General features: G+C 36.4%; 1 protein-coding gene across 6 annotated transcripts in view; it reads right to left on the reverse strand.

Moving 5' to 3' along the window:
- Nucleotides 1–11,933: 11,933 nt before the first annotated feature.
- The window catches only part of LOC149226569 (uncharacterized), a 236,237-nt gene continuing 226,083 nt past the window's right edge, over nt 11,934–22,087 (reverse strand). For 4 of the 6 annotated variants that reach the window (XM_089375320.1, XM_089375318.1, XM_089375315.1 and 1 more), the window contains one exon: nt 11,934–12,239. In XM_089375320.1, the coding sequence (XP_089231446.1) occupies nt 12,095–12,239 (145 nt within the window). In that variant the 3' untranslated portion in view covers nt 11,934–12,094. Of the gene's footprint in view, nt 12,470–12,804; nt 13,058–22,087 lie in introns of those variants that run through there. The other 2 variants (XM_089375317.1, XM_089375316.1) reach the window with 2 other exon arrangements.

Here is a 22,087-nt window from a genome sequence, read left to right on the forward strand (position 1 = left end):
CTCTGGTTTTGCAACTGATTTCCTTTGTAAATCGGCATCGGCCCTCCCCTGATGTTTTAACACTATCGGTGTATTTCCCCGCAATTCCTTAAGGATGTTCCGTTGGACCCACTAATCGCTAATTTGTCGATATCATAGGTCTTCCCCTTTGTACCACACTTTGAGATCCCTCTGATCGTCGATATCAGCGATCCCTCTATCGCAGGTTTGTTGTGTCCTTCCCCACTGCTGCTGCTAGGAAACTGCAATTGCGATTTGTGATCTGCTCCCGGACCTCCGATAAGCTTTTTTCCTTCATTTCATAGGCAACAAAACCCGTGAACTTCAACAGGCCATATCTTCAAATCCAAAAGTCCATTTTCAGACTTCCATATACTGTTGGAAAGATCGTTCCAAGCATTATGCAATAGAGAGGGTCTGATTTGGCTTTTAGTGCTTTTGTGGCCTGGAAGATGGCTTCAAAATTCACTGTTCTTTGACAACTTTGACCAACTGAGAATTCATAATGTAGTGAGTGACAACAATATGCATTACATATGTCTGCCATGTGAAAGATGGACCATGAAAATAACTAGCAAAAAAAAACTTTGTCTACCATGGGAGTGTTGTATCCCATCTACCATCCCTGTCTACCATACAAGTGTTGTATCCCATCATCCATGTATCACATCATGTTGCACTTATACATTATGTATGGTCATAGGGAAAATGTATGCCATGTTTGTCTGCCATTAATCAAAGTCATTTTATTGTTGTTAATAAGGAATTTTTATATTGTTTCAAAACATATTTGATGCCAAGGATATGTAGAGTTTTAGGGATATTAATGCATTAATGCATTTATTTTACAAGGGTAGGGTTTACTAATCATGAATGTTTTCAATCATTAGGGTTTTTTAGGATTTGGTCATTTAGGATCTCATAGGGTTTCATAGAAGGAAGGTTTGCAATGAGAGGTTCGGTCAAGTTTTTAGGGCATCTCCAACAATGCCATATTGACATCAATGACAACTTTAACCAACAATCTCCCCCTTTGTCATTGATGGCAATATTCTCACCCTTTCAACATTCTCTCCCCATGGCAAAATGGGGTGTCCTGACAGTGGTTTTTTCCATCAAGTGCCCCCCCTATCGTGATTCTTCTTACCATGTTGTTCCCCCTGTTATCTTCTTTCCTTCTTCTGGCAATGTGGTACAAGAAATATGTCTTAGTTTGCATTTCTTCATGTGATCAACTAGCTCCCCTTGCGTGCATAAACTCCTCTTGATGTCCCAAGATAAGAAAGATTAATGTTTTGAGTGGAAGGCATATTCAATAATGGATGTGTGGTGGAGAAAAAATATCATTCTTTTCTTCCCCTAAGCTTTGCATGCTCCTTGAGATAGATGACAGTGGAAGAGACCAACTTGTCAATTTTTTCTTCAGAAATTCTGAGAGATGATTCATCATAGTCATCAAGAGAAAGATATCTATGTGTCTCATGGAATCATTATCCATATGTGACTCATCAAGGATTGGATCAAGAATATTCAAATGTCACAAGCTCCCCCTAACAGTTTGCATGGGCTTTTTCTTAATTGGCAAAATCTCATCATCAAAACTTGGAATATTATCTCTGCCAATGATGCATTCATCGGATCAACAATACGTGTTGACACCTTGAGTGTCCAAGACACTTCCCACATGGTCTCCTTGTGATTCAGTTTGCTTCCTTCTCCAAACTTGTGTAACTTTCCTTTCATGCTTGGTTGTCATGGTTTTAGCTTGTTTAGGAACCCAAATCAAGTTACAATCACAAGCCATATGACCAATATTGTGACATTTGAAGCATTCCATCTTGTTCATTAATGAGGAGGCATAACTTCTTGCAAAATTGCTATTAGGAGGTTGATGGGGTCCATTATATTTGTCGTTATTGTATGCCCTACTATCCTTTGCCATGTGCCCAAAATTTATACAATAATAGAAATAACCAAAAATATATACTTCGGTACCTAGAGGATGAAGCTTTCCTTAATGAACTTATGAAGTATTTCTGCCTTGAGATCCTTTGATGATATCCATTACCTCTTGCATTCTTAACACCTTCTACACACTTTCTTGGAGTAGGGTTTCTTTTAAGGTTATCTTGATTAATTTCCTTGCTTTTGCTAAAACTAGGGCCATCAACAATTCTTCCAAGCTTCCCACATCCTTGTTGTTTGATCTACCTTCTAGCTTGTTAGGATAAGGCTCGAAGGCACTAGCTTTGATACCAATTGTCGTGATTTTAGCGTGTTTAGGAACCAAAATCAAGTTACAATCACAAGCCATATGACCAATATTGTGACATTTGAAGCGTTCCATCTTGTTCATTAATGGGGAGGCATAACTTCTTGCAAAATTGCTATTAGGAGGTTGATGGGGGCCATTATATTTGTCGTTATTGTATGCCCTACGATCCTTTTCCATGTGCCCAAAATTTGTACAAGAATAGAAATAACCAAAAATCTATACTTTGGTACCTAGAGGATGAAGCTTTCCTTAATGAACTTATGAAGTATTTCTGCCTTGAGATCCTTTGACGATATCCATTACCTCTTGCATTCTTGACACCTTCTACACACTTTCTTGGAGTAGGGTTTCTTTTAAGGTTATCTTGATTAATTTCCTTTCTTTTGTTAAAACTAGGGTCATCAACAATTCTTCCAAGCTTCCCACATCCTTGTTGTTTGATCTACCTTCTAGCTTGTTAGGATAAGGCTCGAAGGTACTGGCTCTAATACCAATTGTCGTGATTTTAGCTTGTTTAGGAACCAGAATCAAGTTACAATCACAAGCCATATGACCAATATTGTGACATTTGAAGCATTCCATCTTGTTCATTAATGAGGAGGCATAACTTCTTGCAAAATTGCTATTAGGAGGTTGATGGGGCCATTATATTTGTCGTTATTGTATGCCCTACAATCCTTTGCCATGTGCCCAAAATTTGTACAAGAATAGAAATAACCAAAAATATATACTTTGGTACCTAGAGGATGAAGCTTTCCTTAATGAACTTATGAAGTATTTTTGCCTTGATATCCTTTGATGATATCCATTACCTCTTGCATTCTTGACACCTTCTACACACTTTCTTGGAGTAGGGTTTCTTTTAAGGTTATCTTGATTAATTTCCTTGCTTTTGCTAAAACTAGGGCCATCAACAATTCTTCCAAGCTTCCCACATCCTTGTTGATTGATCTACCTTCTAGCTTGTTAGGATAAGGCTCGAAGGCACTAGCTCTGATACCAATTGTCATGGTTTTAGCTTGTTTAGGAACCAAAATCAAGTTACAATCACAAGCCATATGACCAATATTGTGACATTTGAAGCATTCCATCTTGTTCATTAATGAGGAGGCATAACTTCTTACAAAATTGCTATTAGGAGGTTGATGGGGGCCATTATATTTGTTGTTATTGTATGCCCTACGATCCTTTGCCATGTGCCCAAAATTTGTACAAGAATAGAAATAGCCAAAAATATATACTTTGGTACCTAGAGGATGAAGCTTTCCTTAATGAACTTATGAAGTATTTCTGCCTTGAGATCCTTTGATGATATCCATTACCTCTTGCATTCTTGACACCTTCTACACACTTTCTTGGAGTAGGGTTTCTTTTAAGGTTATCTTGATTAATTTCCTTGCTTTTGCTAAAACTAGGGCCATCAACAATTATTCCAAGCTTCCCACATCCTTGTTGTTTGATCTACCTTCTAGCTTGTTAGGATAAGGCTCGAAGGTACTGGCTCTGATACCAATTGTCGTGATTTTAGCTTGTTTAGGAACCAAAATCAAGTTACAATCACAAGCCATATGACCAATATTTTGACATTTGAAGCATTCCATCTTGTTCATTAATGAGGAGACATAACTTCTTGCAAAATTGCTATTAGGAGGTTGATGGGGGCGATTATATTTGTCGTTATTGTATGCCCTACAATCCTTTGCCATGTGCCCAAAATTTGTACAAGAATAGAAATAACCAAAAATATATACTTTGGTACCTAGAGGATGAAGCTTTCCTTAATGAACTTATGAAGTATTGCTGCCTTGAGATCCTTTGATGTTATCCATTACCTCTTGGATTCTTGACACCTTCTACACACTTTCTTGGAGTAGGGTTTCTTTTAAGGTTATCTTGATTAATTTCCTTGCTTTTGCTAAAACTAGGGCCATCAACAATTCTTCCAAGCTTCCCACATCCTTCTTGTTTGATCTACCTTCTAGCTTGTTAGGATAAGGCTCGAAGGTACTGGCTCTGATACCAATTGTTGGAAATACTGGGGGGGGTGAATCAGTGTTTCTTTTACAACTGTTATTTTTATGCCAATTAAGATCACTTATGAACAGAACACAAAATGAACAAGAACAAAATAAATAATTTTATTAATAAGATTGACAAGGACTCCAATCCTCTTTACAACAAATCAAGTACAATAATGCTTCAAGGCTCCAACCTTAGATGATGACTCCAGTCTTTAATCAACCAGGGTCTGACCTGTATGGTGCTAATCTCCAACTTGGTCTTTATGAGGCTCCAACCTTATCTTCCACAAGGTTCCAACCCTCTCCACTAGCATAGGCTCCAACCTGATCTTCTTTAGGACTCCTATACTCTAGGGATCCAACCCTTTGCTTCAACTCTTCAAGACAAGTACAATGGTTTTTCAAGGCTTCCTCAATACCTTCCGTAACAAGCCTTGACAATCTTCAATACCACTCTCAGTCAATCTTCAAGAATCCTTCTTTTATCAATGACAACTTTAGCAACCATAAAAGGTGTCGCCAATATTCTTCATGATACCAAGCAATTTCTTCTAGGTTACTTTACACCATGAGGGCTTCAGTCATGCATTAAGGTCTCAACTAATGCCTCCAATTCAGCTTCTAAAAAAAGGTTCTTCAACCATGCTTGCTCCAACAAGATGTTCTCAACACAAATTCCTTGGTAATGCTTTAATATTGTTGCTACAAAATCTCTTCAAAGAGGTTGTTTCCAAGTATTAACTAAGTTGCTCAATAATGTCACCAAGTTTTCAAAGGTCTCCAAGTTTCGGTCAATGTGTGTATCAATTATGTCCAAACAAAGCCCTTTCAAGAATACCTTCAAGTCTACTTTAACTGCTGACCAAGACTTGCTTAGAGAACTCTCCAAATTTTCTTTAACCCTGCTTCAAGATTACTCTCAACACTTATTCACAAATAGAGGGTACAAGAGCAGTCTCCAAAAATGTTGTGCTTGTAGTTACAAGACAAATCCAAAATTGTGACTCCAATGAAGATCTGCAACAATCTAACAAGTCTGAAGTATAATCTTCACAGGTCCAAAACTATATTTCAAGAGATCACTGGTCTGAAAATAAGTGTTTCTTAAGTCTACACAGAACTCTCTCACAGATCTGCAACAATAACATAGATCAGAATTTAGGTCTATTATCAAAAGAAACCTTCACAGGTATGCAAAAGATTAGTTTTTTCACAATCTTGTAATCACAAGTGGAATGGAATCCACTACAGGTTTGCACTAATGTCTAACAATGTATCTCCACAAATCTTAGATCTGAAATTCAGTCTTCATAGATTTCCTCCACAGGGCATAATAAATAGATCTTTACAGGTCCAAGTTATTTGTTGCCATTAGTATGCAAGATATTTTTATTGAGTTTCAGCCTTTCTAATCCTTCTAGCCTCCTCGCTCTTTTTTGTATCTTCTCTCCTGTAAGTCGAGTTGGATAATCGAATTTCAGAAGCATAGGCTTGTATTTACAGTGTTTTGCCTCATTCCAAGAGACACGACTATTGGGGAGCCGACTTGAGTTTCCTTTTTTTGTGCATTCGACCTTATATTAATTAATTTGTAGCAAACAACTTTAATTCGTATATGGCATGTACCTTTAATTCATATATTGTAGACAACTTTATTGTGTATGGCATACAACCTTAACTTGTTCTCAAAGGGATTTCCATGTTACAAAGGGGATATACAGTAATATAATCAATTATTGCACTAAGGTTATACGAACGTTTAGCACATCATGTGTATTTCAATATAGCATCAAATTTAGATGGTCTGCCATGTGCTATATGCATTACATTATAATCAATTATTGCACTAAGGTTATACGAATGTTTAGCACACCATGTATATTTCAATAGAGCATCAAATTTTATATGGTTTGCGCTCTGATGTATGCATTACATATGTCTGCCATGTGAAAGATGGACCATATAAAACACCTTGCAAAAAAAAACTTTGTTTGTCATGTGAGTGTTTTGTCCCATCTGCCATCCCTTCAAACATGTATCACATCATCTATGGTAATAGGGAACATGTATGCCATGTTCGTCTGCCATTAATCAAAGTCATTCTATTGTTGTTAATAAGGAATTTTTAATATTGTTTCAAAACATATTGAAAGCCAAGGATATGTAGAGTTTTAGTGATATTAATGCATTTATTTTACATCTAATGATTGTTAACAATTAGGGCAAGGGTAGGGTTTTATAATCAAGAATGTTTTCAATCATTAGGGCTTTTTAGGATTTGGTCATTTAGGATTTGGTAGCGTTTCATTAGAGGACAATTTGCTATGAGAGGTTTGGTCAAGTTTTTAGGGCATCTTCAACAATGCCATATTGACATCAATGACAACTTTAACCAACACTAAAAGTGTCACTTGAAACGCAAGCTCGCATTTTGAACATGTTTTTTGCAAAACAGGCATGTTTTGAGCCCACAAAAGCTCTCAAAAGATGTGTAGGATCCACAACATGCACAAGCACACCATTTAACTTGTAAGCAATGATGAATTAACAGAAATCTCGTTTTTAAAAAGAATTAATTCTTCTACATTAATTGAAAAGAAAAAATCAATAAATTAAATTAATAGTTAATAAATAAAATTATATATATATATGGTCTTTCTCATAGGAAATTAGGGGCTGTACCCTATTCTCACTCATTCCTCCCCCTTTATTTAACAATAAGGATTTCCTACATTAATAGCAAGAATTTTTACCATGCTTTGGAGCATTCGGAGCAAATTTTAGTGGTCCCAACAAGAAGACATTTTTGGGCAACAAGACACCATTGTGGGCTTCTTTTTATTTGGAAAGCAGCTTTCTTTATTATGTTCAAAAAATCAATGGCTTTTTGAAGTGGTGTTTCCCTTGCTTCTAGATTGGATAACTATTCAAACATTATCAGCATTAGATGAGATGAGCACTATGAACCTAGCTCAACGAAATGGTGGACATTTCACAAAGAAAATTGTATACATTCACATGCCTATATCATTCATATTCTTTTACAAGTGGCAAAATCTTCATTCACATAAAAACATTGTAACACCTATGGTTCTATTCATTTTGTGAAGAATAACAAATTTGCATTATAAAAGGCCAAGGATCTTGCCAATGTGAATTTGAATGCTCACCCTTTATCTCATAAGGGTTGAAGAATATACAAATTAACCTCATAAAGAGTGAGATGAGGATTTTCAATCCTTGGACTTGGACCTCCCTTATTGCACTAAATATTCCACAATTTATTGATCCACATACATCATGCTCAATTTTATTTTTATGAAGATTGAAGACAAAGATGAAGATGAGACTGCTAGATATTACCTCATTATGTATTTTGTCACATATAACATCATACATAAAAGTTTCTTTTCGATTTTGCATAATATTTCATCTATGGGAGATAATATAGACATTGGTTTCTTGCTAAATTATCATTTGTCTATCATTTTACTTAAATTTTCAATATAATCTAATATATAAATAAATAATATTTTTGAAATATTTATATTGTTCGTATTTTTTAATTGTGTTTTTATTTCCAAAGTTTTGATGCACATGTTTCCATGTACTCATTTCAAAAATAATACATGTTTTCACATTTCATGCAACATAGGCTTGAACTTAATGACTTATTGCAAGAGCAGAAACATTTTGCATAATGCTCACTAATTTGCATGTCTTCACATAAATCTGGGATATAAATATAGTAGATGGGACATATAGTATGTGCAGCCCATATATTTCTAGGACATTTTCTACCGGATTTGGAGACTAGTGCATAAAAATAACATACAAAATAGATTAGAAAAAACAAAGGGTTCACATAAAAATTAACTCAAAAGAACAAAAAGTATGGTGAGATTGTAACATGCATAAAATACAAAAGGTTCACATAAAAATTAACTCAAAAGTGCATAAAAGTATGGTGAGATTGTAACATGGATAAAAGCTTTGGAAAATGAGGTCAATAATATTTTCACTCATTAAGAAAAATCATGTTATCGAAGAATAAGGATTTGATTGATTATTAACTCATAATTCTTAAAATTTTCATGGCAAAATATTAAGAATTTCATGAGTTAAAGGAAATGCAATAAATATGAAATAACACTAGACAGAATCCTCCTCCTTGCACCAAAAAACAACCAAGCTCAATAAATCCAACCTAATAAACAAGGAAAGCTAAGTAGGAGGATGAAGGGCAAATTGTGCAAGGAAAAAAGGATCTGAAATGAAAGTGAGTTGAAATAGTTAAGAAAAGTGATGAATGATGGTATATAAACCTTTACCACATACCAAAACAAGTTTACGGGGAGCGATTTTAGATTGCATATGGAAATTTCAGTCAAAGTTATAAATTTGCACATATCATTGTGTTTTAATAAGTTGGCCACTAAGCCTCATATGTATTGGTATCAATTCAAGGGAAACTATTTTAAGCTATTAATAGGTTGGCCACTAAGCCTCATATGTATTGGGAAACTATTTTATGCTAAGTCTTGAATTAGCTTTTATACACGTCATTTTGCATATAGGAATTAGTATTTGAAATTCACTTTCCAAAATGAAGAACATAATCAAAGTTTTAATTTTTAAATTGAGATTTGAAGATCATAACAAGATTCATTTCTAACTGTTACTTCCTTTTATGGGGCATCAAAATATGATGAATTATGCATTTTCTTACTTTTATAACAATAATGAGGATAACAAACCTATCAAAGCTTATATTATAATCTTGCTCATCCACTCTCGTAGAGTATGAAATGATTGAGAAATGAGAGTGAATGATAAAGATGGAAGGAACAAAGAGAAGGGAAAAGTTAGAGTCTCCTCAAGATCTCACCTACCTCTTGGTGACTATGTATGTGAACACTGAGAAGAAGGTGATAATCTTAGTAGTGTCTAATGATGGGGTTGGTCTAAGCATAAAGCCTCGCTCGTTTATAAATCCAAGCATTGGTTTCCTAAATACTTGGAGAAGATGGAGAGGAAGTTTTGGGACTCCTTGAAAAGGCAACGGTATTGATTTTGGATCTCACAATATATGGTGCATTGAAAATGAAATGTTCTTTGGTCATGGATTCATGTAGGTTGTTGAGTCAACAAGCCCCATCTGCTTGGGGAATATGGTGATCGACTTCCACCCAAAGCAATGAGAACCAACCTAAAATTGGCTAAGGGGGATCTTAAAGGAATGCATCTAGTGGTGAAGTATATAGGCTAGTTTGACAACGAGGTCATCCCTCGTCTCCATGATATGCTCTAGATAGAAGACTATCTTGGGTTTGAGCCCACTAGTGGATCTACCTAGTTGATCTAAATTTATTGCTTGTAATTGTCCTCCCTGATGATCATGTCCAACTACTACTAGTTTAGTAGGAGATGGACAAGGGCATCAAAGGAGTACCTGAATGAGGGGAGTCTATTCATCAAGATGCCTACTAACTATAATAGGCATGAAACCTTAGCAAATATACAATGAGCTCGCTGAGAGGAACCAGTTAATACAATGGCAATGGCATCTAAGGAGCAATATACAATGTTATAAGAACCAAACTAGATCATACCTAACTAGTCAGTGTAACCGTTTTCAAGGGAAAACCAATCCAAACCATTGTCATGGACTAGAAAGGATCGTTCAATACCGAATTAACTAGCTCTTGTACGAAACCAGTCGATTCAGTACTGAAATGACATTTTTTCACCAAACCAATGGGTTATATACGAAACATCCGGTTCTGTACAATGCCACCTATGACCCTTTGAACATGATTTTTTTTAATTTATGAGTGGGGGAGCCTAGTATTTGACCATATTGCCCTATTAATTTAATTAATGGTAATGTTAAATTCTTAAAGTAAAAGGATGAGATCCTTTTACTTAACTTTTTTACATTACCATTACTTGTTTTAGAATGTTTGAAAGTGGTTCCAACCTCATTGGATTTCATATGGAGAAAGTAGAGTTTTAGATCTCACTCAAAAATCTAGCAAACTTAATAGTTTTCAGGATTTCAGGATTGGGGAAATTGCAACATTTCCATTATAGTTTGTCATATACGAGGGTACAAAACTAGCAGTTAATCAAGAGCACCAAGCCCTCTATGTACCTTGATGTTGGTGGTGTGAAAATTTCTAACATGAAATTCCACTGCAGTAACTGATTTATTTCTCCTACTTATTTTTCACAATAAGTTATTTACAAAACCCTTCAATAAACATCAAAATAAATTCTATTGCAGTTGTCACATATAGCATAGAGAAAATAACAGTGATATACAAGCACAAGAATCAATCACATCAACACAGTTATTTTTGGACAATAGTCCCCAGAAAAACTCAATGCGGGAAAATCGGTGCAGCAAATGAGGGTTTATATATTATTCTTTAGCAACAATCTCTTTACAAGGAATGATTTTACATAATATAGAAACACTTGAGACAATTTTCCTCCTTGCTCTTGAGAAATTTTGACACCCCAGAGACCCTCCAACCTTCATTGTGTCACCTTTGCGTCACTTCTGTGTCAGGCCTAGGTGAGGACTGCATCCCTTGTTGCGATGTCTCTCTGATCTTCCCTTTGCATTGTCCCTTTGATGCTCTGCGTCACCTCCTCTTCAATCTCCGACTAATGTTGATGCCCCCCTCTTCTTTCACCCTGCAACTCTCCCTCTGAAATCGAACTACTCCTCGAGAATCGATTTCCCTTGGGTTACTGAGGATTTGCCCGATGTCTCCAAATGACTCTTAAGTCTTCTCTTATACTTTTCTTGTTGATGAATCAACGGCCGAGATTAAGTCCCTAATCAATGGCTAAGATTAAATTAGACTTGATCCTCATCTCTTAGAAGCTTCTCACCCATACTTTCATTAATACCCATTCATATTTTTATTTTCCTAAGTTTAGACTTAGGAACCCCATTAAAAATATTAATTATTTTAATAAAATACAATCCGGATGGAATTTCTCCAAACGATTTCTAGGTCTTGGAGATCTCATGTGTTCTAGCCCCTCGACAAAATTTCGGAGCTAGAGCACATCCAATGCTACCCAAAATCAACAGGTGGCATTGATTGTTGAACTCCTCTTTCATGACCCTAATATAAATGTAACCATCACTCAAAGAAAATCTCGATTTGACATGCAGCATGAATTTTTTTGGATAGAGCCCATCTAGGGGCTCTTTATTCATATATTTTAGTTCAAAGATGAATTGCACTCAGTGTTATTTTGGTTATATGCACCCTTGCTATATATTTGAGAAATTTTGCATATTTGTATATAATGGTTTGGATTCATATAGATGCACATGAAAATATATGTTTTTTTTTCAAAATTTGCATATTTATGTATATTAATCTCCAATAAATCTGTTGTCCTATGTTATATTATTAATCTCCAATAAATCTGTTGTCCTATGTTATATTCTCATCCTATAAAAGTGTTCTCTAATGTTTTATCTCCATGCTTAATTAAAGTAAATCAACCGTCCCACCATAACTAATCAACAGTTGAATATAACTGAAGTAACAATAGCATATAACCATGAGGCACTGCATTGCAAAGTAAATTTTTTGTAATACTCCAGAATCTAAAACAACTCAAAATAATGATGCCTCAACATAAAATAAAAAACTTTTTGACAATAGTTTATAGTACATTGAACCTATGCGATTTCACGGGTTATCATCTAAAACAAAGAAATAGATTTCAACCGGACGTCGCTTGTCATTACATGAGCATTACTGGTAACTTAGCATTTTATCTTGATTTCTGCTACTTCAATAGAGGAAGAGATCATAGATGCCTTAAATGAAGGGATGAATTCATATGCATCCAAAAGCTTCACACATTTCAAGTTCCATTTCATCATCAAATATTCAAGCAATCGATGGCCACTGCAAATCAAACAATGAAATGTCAACTCAACAATTTAACCATCTTGCTTACTGTCCCTTTAAGTATTTTTAAGTTACAAATTTACAGGTAAGCTCTGCAAGGAACTTGCTTCTGCACATCACTAAGCTTTAATTAAAGTTATCAGACTCGGATTCGGTGAAGACAAAAACTACATGAAAAGTCAAATTCGGTCTTCAACTCAGTGAATGGCTCGGCCGAATAAAAAACACTGAAAATATTCAAGATTTTATTAGAAAAGTTTAGACTCGTGCATCAATGTAAATACATACGATCAGACACTAAATATACAAGTTTTTGTTTCATGTAAGGGTGTTAATAGGAAAAATTATACCGAGACACATAATCTATATATTTTGAGATAGATGAACTTAAGGTTCTGAGACAAAATAAATAAACAAGGAACCTCTAAATGACCTCCAGAGGACAAAAATCTTGAAATTCCAATCTCGTGAGCAAATACTGAGATCCTTGGGGACAGCATTGGGTCAAAATGATTTTGAAGAATTTAATCTAAAATCTGACTCATTACACGGACTTGGCTGAGTCCAGCAATTTGAATTTTACTCTCTTGCTGAATGACTTCAACAACTACTTCCACTTAATGTTCTAAATCAGTTGTCATCATTAGGAAGCCTATAACATTCCCAGAAAGATGGCCTATGTGGCATTTCAGCATTTGTATCCCCCATTTATTATTTTCCCACAATAGATGCATGTATTTCCTTGTGAACATGGCCATGCAAGGTCCTCCTTCCTCGAAGCCATGGGATATTGTCTTAGGCAATAAAAAAGAAATCTGCAAATACAAATATGATTGTCCTTATCAGCCAGGCAATGAAACTTCCATTTCCAAACTTTCATCGAGTGAATGAGGAAAAAGGGTGAGGATGTATTTATAAAGAAGGGATTAGAGTTTTGGGGCCTTAATGTTCTTGTTTTTTATTTATTTTACTTTTTTTCGAATTTTTGGCTGTCAAACCTGCAGTTGGGCCACTACCAGCACAAGTCCCAAAACAGCAGTTCACTATTTCTGAAGGGAAATATATTGTTCTTGGCAACAAAATAACATGTTCTTCTTCAAGGACCAATTATGTGAGATAATTGAGGAGGTAGAGCTATCTAATATTATCTGGGTTATCCCAGATGTAGCTCTGGTTTGCAGCAGGGTTAATGTTCCATGTTACAAACCAAAAGTGTGTAAACCCATAGGAGAATTTTTTTCTCCTATCTTGGACAACCAGCCAATCAGCAGCCCTATACATCACTCAGTTATGATGATATGCCACATTCCTCCACCATTTGCTCCAGTCATACACCTCTCACCATCCGACATTCCTCTTGATGGAAGGTGGGTCACCACTAAGTAGGTACTTTATCCATTTTCCAGTCATATGTTTTTACTTAATATTTTGGGCATTCTAACATGGATAAACGGGTGATCTGGATGATTGACCAATTTTTACTATAAACTTGTTCTCTCACCTTACTAGGGGGTCTCCAGCCCTAGTCCAATGGAACCTCCCTTAAGGCCTTAGGGTTATAGGAGGGACAATACTTGGAAAACTTGCATTGAACTAGCGTGTCTATGATATTTTCATAATTAACACCTTTCATCATTCCTTGATGTCACATCCATCTTTTGGGTTTGTTGTCATTGGTCCTCTAAGATTTGGCACCCTCACATCCACATCCTTGAGTGAAGGCTGGAAAACTTTGCTCTGGAGGTCAATGCAGCTAAATGAAAGATAAAAGCATAAGATGGCTACAATGAAAGAAAAAGAAAAGTTAAAATGCAAAAGATGGTTGGGACAATAATTAGCTTGTGTGAAAAAACCGAGCATGAGCTCTACACAGCTCATTAGCCATTCCCCGATTCCTAAGCACTAAATGCACCACCATATAATAAGGAACTGTTGCATGTCCCAACCCTAATGAGTGAGAAACCAATTCATCCTTAAGGAGTAAATAAAAGCCACATCATTAAAAGCAAGCGTGGACACCTAAGTTATGCTCCTTACTAAAGCATCATCAAAAAGAAGTAAAAGGCGCACTAGAGGGTGGAAAAAGCACGCTGAGGAAAAGGGGATGATTGCTCCCTCCATACATCTATACACTTAGGATGATGGACCTCTATCTGCTAGTCCCATGACCATGGCACCAAGCCATGAAGCCTTTCCCCTCTGTTGCCACTATTATCATAAACACCTATGAATTGAAAGGTTGACATTGGACATGTCACCTCCCCTTAGGGGTTGGAAGCACCTAATACAGTTGACCATCTAGCCAAGCCTAATAAGGTAGGGAACACTTTTACAGGACTTGGTCTACTTAGATATTTGAAGGTGATCCTGGTTTGAAGTAATACTACACCCTTAACAATTATGTACGATCTACTATGATCCATTTATGGTCATTCTCTCTAATGAGTGGTTGCTTTCACTTGAGTTTGAGATGGTTTTGTCAAGTGGTCCTTCATAGAGCAACAAAGACCTTTAGGGCACACCCACTCCATGCCTACTCCACATGATGCCCAAGCCATACTACACTTACGGAGAGCAGTGATTACCTTGCATATGTAGCATTTCCCCCCACAATAGAGCATTGGGCACTTCGATGATTCCAACAACTAACTGACACCTCAAAGCACCCCTATATTTTGGCCTCCTTAGAGCTCGACTTAGCCTAGTTGTAACTAGCTACTTGTGAAAATGTGGTCTTTTTTGAGCAATTGCTATTAGAGATTGAATTTTTCCTTGGAGATGTCTTTTTGGGATTGAAAGAAGGCTATTTCATGGAAGAATTGTATGTTTAATTGCATAATTTTATTTTTTTTCATGTGATAAATTAATGCTAGGGTTTTTCTTATTCCACGCCTAAATGCATATTATTTATGGAATATCTTGGTTGATTATTGCATGTTAAATTTGTCTTCCTTGAAATCCATAGGGGACCTCCTACAGAGCTTCCTCTATTTAATTTCTCCCCTCACAGAAAAAGATAGCTAGGGTTTATCAAGTGAAAACTAGGGTTTTCCTCCTTACTCCAAGCATTAATTCATATTCTCTTAAATTTAGCCCTAAAGACTCCATCACCCAAATGGGAAAAGGCACTAGGAATCCCTGTGTTGGTCAAAAAATACAAAAACTTAAATATTTTCTTCTCTTCTATTTTTCTTAGTCCCTCAACGCAAGCTACTAAGGTTAGTTGCTAAGGCCGAATTCAATTAGGGCAATTCTTGGATAGGTGTGGAGCTTAATTGGCTTAAAGTTCACTTTATTGATTCTTTTAACTCAAAATCCAGATTTTACATGGTTGAATTTGCCCTAGAAGGGCTGACATCAACCTCCCTAAGCAATTTTTTCCCTAGAATAACCATAATCCTAGCTAGGGCTTAACTTGAGGGTTTTCCTTCTCCTTTGTTGATTACATCATTTGCAAACCCTTACTGCTTGTATACCTAGATATTCCTTTGTTGATCTATATCTTGAAACCCTAGGTCACGTGTCTCTTTTTAGGGCTTGGTATATGATACGTTGCTCCTATACAAACATAATTATGCCTTTGTCCATTGAAGAGTATCTTTACCTAGTCTATATCTATATCACATTAAGCCATATAACATAAAATATCTTTTAGGTGATCACTGGGTGTCCTCCCTTGTGGTGTAATTCCACTAAAGAGCAAGAGGAAGATTGTCGAGGTGACAATGGCAATCTCCCTCATTGTTGCAACAAGGTTTGGCCCTTCCTGCTAGATTTTGAGGCAATAATCCAAATAAACAAAGCATATTTTTTGGACACGATATTTAGTGCATTCTATGAATAATGCATTGAAAGACAATCGTGAACTTGATTGGGTTTCCAAGTTCATTCACAATGGGTGCAAAATTCAGGCTTGTACTAAGCCATCCACCAAAAGTTTGCCAAAAGGAGTTGCTTGAACCAGATTATATGAAATTTGACAGCTACTACATTCTTCTTCAATGGTTATTGGAGGTGAAGGGGGCCTTAGCTTTCATAGTTTTCATTGAGATGTGCGAAATGTGGAAGCAATCTACCATGGAGGGAGCGATTGAGATAAAGCATATTGTTTTGGATGACAATTTTGGGCAGATGTTAGATTTACTCTTGAATTGTGATTCATTATGTTGATATCCATTTTGGGAGAGATTTATGAGAATATCGGTTCTATGTGTGGCAAGATTCAATCCATCATGAATAGGAGAGATCCCACCCTATGGCCACAACTGTAAAAATTGATACATGGGTTGTGGAATAAACCAAATATGCCACTTCACATGGCAGCATATGTCCATTGTCCTTCATCCAACAATGGTATGACACCAAGAGAACAAAAAAAAGGGGCCCTTCCCAATATAGAGAGGTGATAAAAGGTATCCTGACCGCAGTTAGGAAGATTTATGGACCTACAAAAGAAGCATATGACCTCTAAATCAATTTTCTCAATTATCTCAAAGGGCAAAGTAAGTTATAACAAGATGCCAAAACCAAATGCCATTGTTGAGCCGCCTCCAACTACAACTTCAGATGATGCAAATGACTCAATGCTCGAAATCAATGTTTTCCTACAAAGCCTACTGAGACTTAAGCCTAGCTAATAATGAAAATGCAAAAGATGCAGAAGACATGGAGCCTTTGTACCGTAACATTGTGTTGTACTTGCTTTTTAAAATTTTGGAATGCCATTAAGCAAGTTTTGTATGTGCTTAGTTTAAAAATGAAAAATCATAACTATAGTTATTGTTTTTTCAAATTCATATCAATGAAAAAGTTACCAAATTACAGATTATCTAATCATTTGCTCAAAGTTAAATGTGTCATATCGATACACCTACCATGGAAAGTTAGGGATAAACACAAAGAAAAACACTAGTGATAGCTAAAGATGAATACACCAATATGAAAAAGGAGAAGAAAATAATGAAACCAATCTCTAAACCAGAAGTAGAAATAGAGGTAGAAGAATTGTCTTGGCCATTATCAATCACCATGAAGGTATCAATGCAAAGTTTAATAATGATATCTACAAAATGTTTGGGACTAAGAAGACCAAGATAGATATCCCTAGGCAACACTCAAATGCTATCAAAATAATCTATCCTAAAAACTAAGGCCAAAGATATAAGATAGGATAAGATAATTTTATTAATGTTCAATGAATGGCCATAAAAAAGGGTCAACCAAACTATAATATTACACCTATTGTAATATAAAAACTATGAGTGCAAATGCAGCTCCAATACTTACACTAACAACAATAATAAAATTCTAAGAATAAATCTTAACTCCTAGCTAAAATAAAGAAAGAGACAGAAACTGTTGAAAATTAGCAGCTCAGGGATGAATTTCTTTAAAAAAAATAGAAAGCCTAAAAATAGAATTTCTAAAATTAGAAAATCTATAAAAAAAAATTAAAAAAAAATTAAAAAAATAGAAAGTCTAAAAATGGAAAATCTAAAATTAGAAAGCCTCAAGATAGTAAATCACCTTGCATCAATTGGTAATCAAGTATTATTGATGAAAAATCACTTCTTATCATTAATCAATCCTAATAGTTCAATCCGGTTGTTGAATGACATGGTTGTGGATGGATGGGATGATGGTCAATCACTCGACTTAATATTTTATCATTAAAATTATTATTAGTATTCTTATGATACTATTATATTATTATTCAAGTCACTCAATCATGGCTCTCAATAATGTTCTCTTACAGTCATTATTGGCATGGCATATTCCTTACACTCTCATTAATGCTCTTACACTCAGTAAAAGCATGTCATAAAAGATTCCTCTTACACACTCTTTAATGCATAAGTTACACTCTCTCTTAAAAGCATAAGTTACAAAGGCATGCATACCTCCTTAATGGCATGAGTTACTCTCTCTCTTGGCATGTGAGTTACTCCTCCTTTATGGCATGGATTCGTTGCTCATCCTATATATATGTGCCTCATTCATTCTCTCCTCATTACTTGTGCATTGTGAAATAAGAATTTGAACTTGAGAGAGAGTTGGAGAAAGGCAGAAGATTGTGAGAGAGAGACTTGGAGAGTAAGAGCAAAACATGGTGAGCCAAGGTTGATTCAGTGCTTCAGAGTTCCAGTGTTGATTTAGTTGAAGGGAAGGTTGATTTAGTGTGTTTATCTATTCTTGCTACCAGTGATCTTCATGCTACAACTTGTTTAGATTTGGGTGAACTTACTCATTCTCTTGATCTCTCATTGTATTTTGTATCTCTATTAAACAATTGATTTCTAATAGAAGAAGAATTTGGTTGGGTTTTCCCCCTGTGGGTTTTTCCATGGTCATTGAACCTAAACTCTCTATGTCTCATTGTATTCTTGGTTGTCTTCTATTGTGCATTTGATTTATGTTCTATCTACAATTTCTTATCTAATATTGCAACATAAGTTTTGTAATAAGTGACTGTTACAACATAGAACATCATGATTTCAACATAAACATAATAAATACATGATTATGTGATCGAAAACTCATTTAGAGCATATCAAGAGGAGCTAGAACTAGAAGTTGAGGCCAAAAATGGGGGGAGAAGAGGAGGAAGTCTCCAAATTTGAGTCCTCGATCATCGCACAGGCATCGATACACAGAGTACCCAAGGCTAAGATAGGCCAACTGTGTATTTTAGGAGGGATCCAAGGGGGAGCCCTACATCGAGGAGGCCCATCACTCTTAATAGTAAACGCCAAGAGAAAAAATCTTCAAATGGGCAACAAGTTGCTCAACAAAGCCTAGAGAGTAGTACATTGTGCAAAAAGAATCTACCTTTTTCTCTTGGCCATCCTAGAACTGCTCTTACTACCAATATTGTGAGGCCTAGCCAAAGGTCTACGATGACATCTATTAAGAAGCCTTGTGAAGGTGGGACAACATGTTAAGAGGGGGGTTAGGGAGTCAAGAAGAGATCCAAGGTCTCTGTAACCTAACACATGAATAAGTGTGGCCTTTTATCTATCACTTGTTTCCCTAAGCTAGCTAAACAAGAAGGAAGAAATAAGTGATCCTGATGACAGATCTAGATTAATACTCCCTTTTCGTGATACTTCTTCGAATTCAACCATAAAATTTCTTTGTTTCTCAATGACCAGTTGATCAGCTCCTAAACATCCATAGTCCACATGATCAATTGCAATAACCAACACTAATGCGATCTCATTGAATAATTATATCCCCACGCGCCCAACGTTATGTCCAAGCATTCACTACAAGACCAAGCACTATAACATTATATCGTCGAAGACTTAAGCCTTGTTGTCACAACATCTAGCAAGCCTTGGAGAGGGAAACCCTACAAGGTGTAAACTAGACCATGAAGCAACAATGGGTAGTGGCCCACTGTCACCAAAATAAAAACCCCCTGCTCTCTACGGACTTTCACCAATGAGAGGAGTCCCAGTAGGAGAGAGATCACTTATAATAGGTATTCTAGGGTTACTATGTCAAATAATTTCACCAAGAACTCTTCAAGAAATACACAATTTAGGTTGTAGGAATTTACAAGGTAAGTTCCTCAAATAGAACACCAAAGGACACCGCTCACAAACAGATCATAGATCAGTACACTAGTATTGTTGACGTGGTTAAAACCCTCAAAGAGGGAAACAGTACACGGCTTGAGCCAACACAGCCACTTCAGGAAATTTATTAATGTAAAAGAAAGACAATCTACATAAGCTTCTCTCATGAACGGTCACCTTACAAATGACCCTCCATGCTCTTTAAAGAGAGATCATGGACCAATCGGGTGTTAAGCCACGAATCAAGTGTCGGTAATACCGAGGAGAGAATGAACAGTCGGATCACTTCATGTCTAGAACATATCGTCACCGTCAGATTGTAAGTTACAAAAAGTACATACTAAAGAAACATACTTTACCTAACTATACACTAGACCAAGTTATGCTTAACTATTTCCTATGTGTCGGAATATCCTAACATCCCCCTTTAAGAACAACTTGGGATAGGATTGAAGGATGTACAAATATGACACAATAGGAGAAAGAAGGAGGCATTAGATCCTATCCCCCCTTAGTGACAACTTCTTGAACTCCAACCATAAATCGAAGTTTAGTAAACTTCCCCTCTGTGAAAGCCTTTGTAAAGATGTCTGCAACTTTATCATCGATTGAACAATATTGCACTTCAAGAACATGGTCATGAATGAGCTTTCTGATGAAGTGCATGTGTAGTTCAATTTGTTTGCTACGTTGATGTTGGACTAGATCTTTGCATAGTTGAATGGCACTTTGATTATCACACCAAAGTGTAGTCGGATGATGCTGCTGAAAGCCAAACTCTGACAGGATCTGACAAAGCCACAGGGCTTCCTTACTAGCTTCTACGGCGCCACGATACCCTGCTTCTGCTGAAGAAAGAGAAATGGCACTTTGTTTCTTGCAAACCCATGAAATAGGTCCAGAACCAAGAGTGAAGACATAACTTGCAGTAGACTTCCGATCATCAAGGTCACCAGCCCAATCGGAATTAGTGAAACCAACCAATAAAAGGAGATGCTTCTGCACTGTAATGAATCCCAAACTGAACTCTACCTCAAACATAACGAAGTATTCTTTTAGCTGCTTTCTAATGACTTTCATGTCGGTTTTGCATAAATCGAGCAATAAGGCCAATAGCAAAGGAAAGGTCAGGACGGGTATGGGTCAGATACAAAAGTTTTCCTACAAGTTGACGGTATAAGGTAGCATCAACTTTAGGGGAAGTACAAGTGACTGAAAGTTTGGCTCCAAACTGAAAGGGAGAAGGGTTTGGCTTACAGTATTCCATGTGAAAGTGGCGTAGAAGATCACAGGCATACTTGGACTAGGAAAGGGAAATACCTTCCTTGGATTGCAAGACTTGAAGACCAAGAAAATAATGCAAGTGTCCTAAGTCTGTCATTTCAAACTGCTTTTTCAAGCTAGACTTCACATGGTTTATAAGGTTGGGATCACTACCAGTAAGGATAAGATCATCAACATAAAGAACAAGAATGATAAGAGACTTACCCACTTTCTTGGTGTAGATGGTATTATTAGAATGACTCCTAGAAAAGCCAGTATCTAAAAGAAAGCTATTCATTTTGGCATACCAAGCCCAAGGGGCTTGCTTGAGACCATAAAGGGATTTCTTAAATCGACATACAAGGTTGGAGTCTGTTTATATAAAGCCGGGAGGTTGTTCCATATAGATTTCTTCATGCAAGTCCCCATGTAAGAAGGCAAATTTAACATCCATCTGATGGACTTCCCATTTGAAAGAGGCAGCAAGGGAAAGAACAAGGCGGATAGAGTTCATTTTGGCAACAGGGGAGAAGGTTTTAGTATAGTCAATGTCTTCAACTTGTGAAAAACCCTTAGAAACAAGACAAGCTTTATGTTTATCAACTTTTCCATTTGCTCCAAACTTGGTTCTGTAAACCCATTTGCATCTCACAAGTTTTCGTCCCTTTGGAAGAGGAACAAGATCCCATGTATCATTTGCCAATAATGAACGATATTCTTCATTCATAGTTGCGTCCCAATCTAGATGGCCTGAAGCTTCTACAAAGGTGTCAGGATCATAATTCGTTGAAGCTTAAGCCAATAAAGAAGAGGCTCTATCAAATTGAGAACATGTGCGACGCTGATCTATAGGATCATTTGCAAGAGCACCTGTTGCATCCCGAGTAGCGCGGACCCATTTTGGAAGCTGAGGAGCTGAAGGAGGATCCCAAGAAGGTGGGGGAGGATTATCATTCTCGTTGTTATCATCTGAAGAAGAAATATTTTCAGAAGTAGAAGGGA

Source organism: Pinus tabuliformis, chromosome J, assembly GCF_031772625.1.
Source record: "Pinus tabuliformis cultivar Carrire ecotype Pingquan chromosome J, CPIR1, whole genome shotgun sequence".
NCBI classification, from domain to species: domain Eukaryota; kingdom Viridiplantae; phylum Streptophyta; class Pinopsida; order Pinales; family Pinaceae; genus Pinus; species Pinus tabuliformis.